This window comes from Petromyzon marinus, unplaced genomic scaffold (genome assembly GCF_048934315.1).
Source record: "Petromyzon marinus isolate PM22_M1 ecotype Great Lakes invasive population unplaced genomic scaffold, UKy_Petmar_22M1.pri1.0 PM_Scaffold_336, whole genome shotgun sequence".
NCBI lineage: Eukaryota > Metazoa > Chordata > Hyperoartia > Petromyzontiformes > Petromyzontidae > Petromyzon > Petromyzon marinus.
Genome location: NW_027423320.1, coordinates 48,071 through 55,000, shown reverse-complemented (window position 1 = coordinate 55,000; position 6,930 = coordinate 48,071). Strand labels below are relative to the sequence as shown.

At 48.4% G+C, this 6,930-nt stretch overlaps 1 protein-coding gene across 2 annotated transcripts in view; it reads right to left on the bottom strand.

Annotated features, from left to right (window-relative positions):
* LOC116937209 (uncharacterized) overlaps positions 1-6,648 on the bottom strand; it is a 44,777-nt gene extending 38,129 nt beyond the window's left edge. For both annotated transcript variants that reach the window (XR_012940604.1, XM_076064138.1), the window contains exon 1: positions 4,203-6,648. Coding sequence is in view for 1 of the 2 variants with exons in the window: in XM_076064138.1 (XP_075920253.1) it covers positions 4,203-4,289 (87 nt within the window). In the remaining variant the exon portion in view is untranslated. The remainder of the gene's footprint in view (positions 1-4,202) is intronic.
* Between the last annotated feature and the right edge of the window lie 282 nt (positions 6,649-6,930).

The window sequence follows — 6,930 nt, the reverse complement described above, 5'->3', positions numbered from 1 at the left end:
CACAGCAGACTCACACACAGGGACAGCTGTCGCTGGGGGTGTCCCCTAGGCTACAGACTCACACACAGGGACAGCTGTCGCTGGGGGTGTCCCCCTAGGCTACAGACTCACACACAGGGACAGCTGTCACTGGGGGTGTCCCCCTAGGCTACAGACACTCACACACAGGGACAGCTGTCACTGGGGGTGTCCTCTAGGCTACAGCACCACACAGCAGACTCACACACAGGGACAGCTGTCGCTGGGGGTGTCCCCTAGGCTACAGACTCACACACAGGGACAGCTGTCACTGGGGGTGTCCCCTAGGCTACAGACACTCACACACAGGGACAGCTGTCACTGGGGGTGTCCCCTAGGCTACAGACACTCACACACAGGGACAGCTGTCACTGGGGGTGTCCCCCTAGGCTACAGACTCACACACAGGGACAGCTGTCACTGGGGGTGTCCCCCTAGGCTACAGACACTCACACACAGGGACAGCTGTCACTGGGGGTGTCCCCTAGGCTACAGACACTCACACACAGGGACAGCTGTCGCTGGGGGTGTCCCCCTAGGCTACAGCACCACACAGCAGACTCACACACAGGGACAGCTGTCACTGGGGGTGTCCCCCTAGGCTACAGACACTCACACACAGGGACAGCTGTCGCTGGGGGTGTCCCCTAGGCTACAGACTCACACACAGGGACAGCTGTCGCTGGGGGTGTCCCCTAGGCTACAGACTCACACACAGGGACAGCTGTCACTGGGGGTGTCCCCCTAGGCTACAGACACTCACACACAGGGACAGCTGTCACTGGGGGTGTCCTCTAGGCTACAGCACCACACAGCAGACTCACACACAGGGACAGCTGTCACTGGGGGTGTCCCCTAGGCTACAGACACTCACACACAGGGACAGCTGTCACTGGGGGTGTCCCCTAGGCTACAGACACTCACACACAGGGACAGCTGTCACTGGGGGTGTCCCCTAGGCTACAGACACTCACACACAGGGACAGCTGTCGCTGGGGGTGTCCCCCTAGGCTACAGACACTCACACACAGGGACAGCTGTCACTGGGGGTGTCCCCTAGGCTACAGCACCACTCACACACAGGGACAGCTGTCACTGGGGGTGTCCCCCTAGGCTACAGCATCACTCACACACAGGGACAGCTGTCACTGGGGGTGCTCCCTAGGCTACAGCATCACACAGCAGCAGACTCACACACAGGGACAGCTGTCACTGGGGGTGCTCCCTAGGCTACAGCATCACACAGCAGCAGACTCACACACAGGGACAGCTGCCACTGGGGGTGCCCCCTAGGCTACAGCACCACACAGAAGCAGCAGACACACACAGGGACAGCTGTCACTGGGGGTGTCCCCTAGGGGTGCCACTCACTCAGAGAGTTAAGGGAGAGTTAAGGGAGAGTTAAGAGAGAGTTAAGGGAGAGTTAAGGGAGAGTTAAGTGGAGAGTTAAGGGAGAGTTAAGTGGAGAGTTAAGAGAGAGTTAAGAGAGAGTTAAGGGAGAGTTAAGGGAGAGTTAAGGGAGAGTTAAGGGAGAGCTAAGGGAGAGTTAAGGGAGAGTTAAGGGAGAGTTAAGGGAGAGTTAAGGGAGAGTTAAGTGGAGAGTTAAGGGAGAGTTAAGGGAGAGTTAAGTGGAGAGTTAAGGGAGAGTTAAGTGGAGAGTTAAGAGAGAGTTAAGAGAGAGTTAAGGGAGAGTTAAGGGAGAGTTAAGGGAGAGCTAAGGGAGAGTTAAGGGAGAGTTAAGGGAGAGTTAAGGGAGAGTTAAGGGAGAGTTAAGGGAGAGTTAGGGGAGAGTTAGGGGAGAGGTAAGGGAGAGTTAAGGGAGAGTTAAGGGAGAGTTAAGGGAGAGTTAGGGGAGAGTTAGGGGAGAGGTAAGGGAGAGTTAAGGGAGAGTTAAGAGAGAGTTAAGGGAGAATTAAGGGAGAGTTAAGAGATAATTAAGAGACAGTTAAGGGAGAGTTAAGGGAGAGTTAAGGGAGAGTTAAGAGGGAGAGTTAAGGGAGAGTTAAGGGAGAGTTAAGGGAGAGTTAAGGGAGAGTTAATGGAGAGCTAAGGGAGAGTTAAGAGAGAGTTAAGGGAGAGTTAAGAGAGAGTTAAGGGAGAATTAAGAGAGATAATTAAGAGAGAGTTAAGGGAGAGTTAAGGGAGAGTTAAGGGAGAGTTAAGAGAGAGTTAAGGGAGAGTTAATGGAGAGCTAAGGGAGAGTTAAGAGAGAGTTAAGGGAGAGTTAAGAGAGAGTTAAGGGAGAGTTAAGGGAGAGTTAAGGGAGAGTTAAGGGAGAGTTAAGGGAGAGTTAATGGAGAGCTAAGGGAGAGTTAAGAGAGAGTTAAGGGAGAGTTAAGAGAGAGTTAAGGGAGAATTAAGAGAGATAATTAAGAGAGAGTTAAGGGAGAGTTAAGGGAGAGTTAAGGGAGAGTTAAGAGAGAGTTAAGGGAGAGTTAATGGAGAGCTAAGGGAGAGTTAAGAGAGAGTTAAGGGAGAGTTAAGAGAGAGTTAAGGGAGAATTAAGAGAGAGAGTTAAGAGAGAGTTAAGGGAGAGTTAAGGGTGAGCTAAGGGAGAGTTAAGGGAGAGTTAAGGGAGAGTTAAGGGAGAGCTAAGGGAGAGTTAAGGGAGAGCTAAGGGAGAGCTAAGAGAGAGTTAAGGGAGAGCTAAGGGAGAGCTAAGGGAGAGTTAAGGGAGAGTTAAGGGAGAGTTAAGGGAGAGCTAAGGGAGAGTTGAGGGAGAGTTAAGGGAGAGTTAAGGGAGAGTTAAGGGAGAGCTAAGGGAGAGCTAAGAGAGAGTTAAGGGAGAGTTAAGAGAGAGTTAAGAGAGAGTTAAGGGAGAGTTAAGGGAGAATTAAGGGAGAGTTAAGGGAGAGTTAAGGGAGAGTTAAGGGAGAGCTAAGGGAGAGTTAAGGGAGAGTTAAGGGAGAGTTAAGGGAGAGTTAAGTGGAGAGTTAAGGGAGAGTTAAGGGAGAGTTAAGGGAGAGTTAAGTGGAGAGTTAAGAGATAATTAAGAGAGAGTTAAGGGAGAGTTAAGGGAGAGTTCAGGGAGAGTTAAGGGAGAGTTAAGGGAGAGTTAAGGGAGAGTTAAGGGAGAGTTAAGTGGAGAGTTAAGGGAGAGTTAAGGGAGATTTAAGGGAGAGTTAAGGGAGAGTTAAGGGAGAGTTAAGGGAGAGTTAAGTGGAGAGTTAAGGGAGAGTTAAGTGGAGAGTTAAGGGAGAGTTAAGGGAGAGTTAAGGGAGAGCTAAGGGAGAGTTAAGAGAGAGTTAAGAGAGAGTTAAGGGAGAGTTAAGGGAGAGTTAAGTGGAGAGTTAAGGGAGAGTTAAGGGAGATTTAAGGGAGAGTTAAGGGAGCGTTAAGGGAGAGTTAAGGGAGAGTTAAGTGGAGAGTTAAGGGAGAGTTAAGGGAGAGTTAAGGGAGAGTTAAGGGAGAGTTAAGGGAGAGCTAAGGGAGAGTTAAGGGAGAGCTAAGGGAGAGTTAAGGGAGAGTTAAGGGAGAGTTAAGGGAGAGTTAAGGGAGAGTTAAGGGAGAGCTAAGGGAGAGTTAAGGGAGAGTTAAGGGAGAGTTAAGTGGAGAGTTAAGGGAGAGTTGAGGGAGAGTTGAGGGAGAGTTAAGGGAGAGTTAAGGGAGAGTTAAGTGGAGAGTTAAGGGAGAGTTAAGTGGAGAGTTAAGTGGAGAGTTAAGGGAGAGTTGAGGGAGAGTTGAGGGAGAGTTAAGGGAGAGTTAAGGGAGAGTTAAGTGGAGAGTTAAGTGGAGAGTTAAGGGAGAGTTGAGGGAGAGTTGAGGGAGAGTTAAGGGAGAGTTAAGGGAGAGTTAAGGGAGAGTTAAGGGAGAGTTAAGGGAGGAGTTAAGGGAGAGCTAAGGGAGAGTTAAGGGAGAGTTGAGGGAGAGTTGAGGGAGAGTTAAGGGAGAGTTAAGGGAGAGTTAAGGGAGAGTTAAGGGAGAGTTAAGTGGAGAGTTAAGTGGAGAGTTAAGGGAGAGTTGAGGGAGAGTTGAGGGAGAGTTAAGGGAGAGTTAAGGGAGAGTTAAGTGGAGAGTTAAGGGAGAGTTAAGTGGAGAGTTAAGTGGAGAGTTAAGGGAGAGTTGAGGGAGAGTTGAGGGAGAGTTAAGGGAGAGTTAAGGGAGAGTTAAGGGAGAGTTGAGGGAGAGTTAAGGGAGAGTTAAGGGAGAGTTAAGGGAGAGTTAAGGGAGAGTGTTTTTCCTACCTGGACCTCTCCCCCAGGTAGGGCGACTCCCAGCAGAGGTTCAGTACCGCTGGTGGCCACTGAAGAAGCAGCAGAAGAAGACTCCATCGACTCTCTACTCTCTGTGACTCTCTAGTGACTCTCTACTCTCTATGACTCTCTAGTGACTCTCTACTCTCTACTCTCTGTGACTCTCTAGTGACTCTCTAGTGACTCTCTACTCTCTAGTGACTCTCTAGTGACTCTCTACTCTCTAGTGACTCTCTAGTGACTCTCTACTCTCTAGTGACTCTCTACTCTCTAGTGACTCTCTAGTGACTCTCTAGTGACTCTCTACTCTCTAGTGACTCTCTAGTGACTCTCTAGTGACTCTCTACTCTCTAGTGACTCTCTAGTGACTCTCTGGTGACTCTCTACTCTCTAGTGACTCTCTACTCTCTAGTGACTCTCTACTCTCTAGTGACTCTCTACTCCCTACTCTCTAGTGACTCCCTAGTGACTCTCTACTCTCTAGTGACTCTCTACTCTCTAGTGACTCTCTACTCTCTAGTGACTCTCTAGTGACTCTCTAGTGACTCTCTAGTGACTCTCTACTCTCTAGTGACTCTCTACTCTCTACTCCCTAGTGACTCTCTACTCTCTAGTGACTCTCTACTCTCTAGTGACTCTCTAGTGACTCTCTACTCTCTAGTGACTCTACTCTCTAGTGACTCTCTACTCTCTAGTGACTCTCTAGTGACTCTCTACTCTCTAGTGACTCTCTACTCTCTAGTGACTCTCTAGTGACTACTCTCTAGTGACTCTCTACTCTCTAGTGACTCTCTACTCTCTAGTGACTCTCTAGTGACTCTCTACTCTCTGTGACTCTCTAGTGACTCTCTACTCTCTGTGACTCTCTAGTGACTCTCTACTCTCTACTCTCTAGTGACTCTCTAGTGACTCTCTACTCTCTAGTGACTCTCTACTCTCTAGTGACTCTCTAGTGACTCTCTAGTGACTATCTACTCTCTAGTGACTCTCTACTCTCTAGTGACTCTCTAGTGACTCTCTAGTGACTATCTAGTGACTCTCTACTCTCTAGTGACTCTCTACTCTCTAGTGACGCTCTACTCTCTAGTGACTCTCTAGTGACTCTCTACTCTCTAGTGACTCTCTAGTGACTCTCTACTCTCTAGTGACTCTCTACTCTCTAGTGACTCTCTACTCTCTAGTGACTCTCTACTCTACTCTCTAGTGACTCTCTACTCTACTCTCTAGTGACTCTCTACTCTACTCTCTAGTGACTCTCTAGTGACTCTCTACTCTCTAGTGACTCTCTACTCTCTAGTGACTCTCTAGTGACTCTCTACTCTCTAGTGACTCTCTACTCTCTAGTGACTCTCTACTCTCTAGTGACTCTCTACTCTCTAGTGACTCTCGACTCTCTAGTGACTCTCTACTCTCTAGTGACTCTCTAGTGACTCTCTAGTGACTATCTAGTGACTCTCTAGTGACTCTCTACTCTACTCTCTAGTGACTCTCTACTCTACTCTCTAGTGACTCTCTAGAGACTCTCTAGAGACTCTCTACTCTCTAGTGACTCTCTAGTGACTCTCTACTCTCTAGTGACTCTCTAGTGACTCTCTACTCTCTAGTGACTCTCTAGTGACTCTCTACTCTCTAGTGACTCTCTAGTGACTCTCTACTCTCTAGTGACTCTCTAGTGACTCTCTACTCTCTAGTGACTCTCTAGTGACTCTCTACTCTCTAGTGACTCTCTACTCTCTAGTGACTCTCTAGTGACTCTCTAGTGACTCTCTACTCTCTAGTGACTCTCTACTCTATAGTGACTCTCTACTCTCTAGTGACTCTCTAGTGACTCTCTACTCTCTAGTGACTCTCTAGTGACTCTCTACTCTCTAGTGACTCTCTAGTGACTCTCTACTCTCTAGTGACTCTCTAGTGACTCTCTAGTGACTCTCTACTCTCTAGTGACTCTCTACTCTACTCTCTAGTGACTCTCTACTCTACTCTCTAGTGACTCTCTAGTGACTCTCTAGTGACTCTCTACTCTCTAGTGACTCTCTAGTGACTCTCTAGTGACTCTCTACTCTCTAGTGACTCTCTACTCTCTAGTGACTCTCTAGTGACTCTCTAGTGACTCTCTACTCTCTAGTGACTCTCTACTCTCTAGTAACTCTCTACTCTCTAGTGACTCTCTAGTGACTCTCTACTCTCTAGTGACTCTCTACTCTCTAGTAACTCTCTACTCTCTAGTGACTCTCTAGTGACTCTCTACTCTCTAGTGACTCTCTACTCTCTAGTGACTCTCTAGTGACTCTCTAGTGACTCTCTACTCTCTAGTAACTCTCTACTCTCTAGTGACTCTCTAGTGACTCTCTACTCTCTAGTAACTCTCTACTCTCTAGTGACTCTCTAGTAACTCTCTACTCTCTAGTGACTCTCTACTCTCTAGTGACTCTCTAGTGACTCTCTAGTGACTCTCTACTCTCTAGTGACTCTCTACTCTCTACTCTCCACCAGGACCCGCTGCTGTTAACGCTCCCAAAATATCTACTCTGTCTCTCTCTCTGTGTCTCTCTGTTTCTGTCTTTCTCTGTGTCTCTCTCTGTGTCTCTGTCTCTCTCTCTGTGTCTCTCTGTCTCTGTCTGTGTGTCTCTCTGTGTCTCTGTCTGTGTCTCTGTCTGTGTCTCTCTCTGTGTGTCTCTCTGTCTCTCCCTCTGTGTCTCTGTCTGTGTCTCTCTCTGTG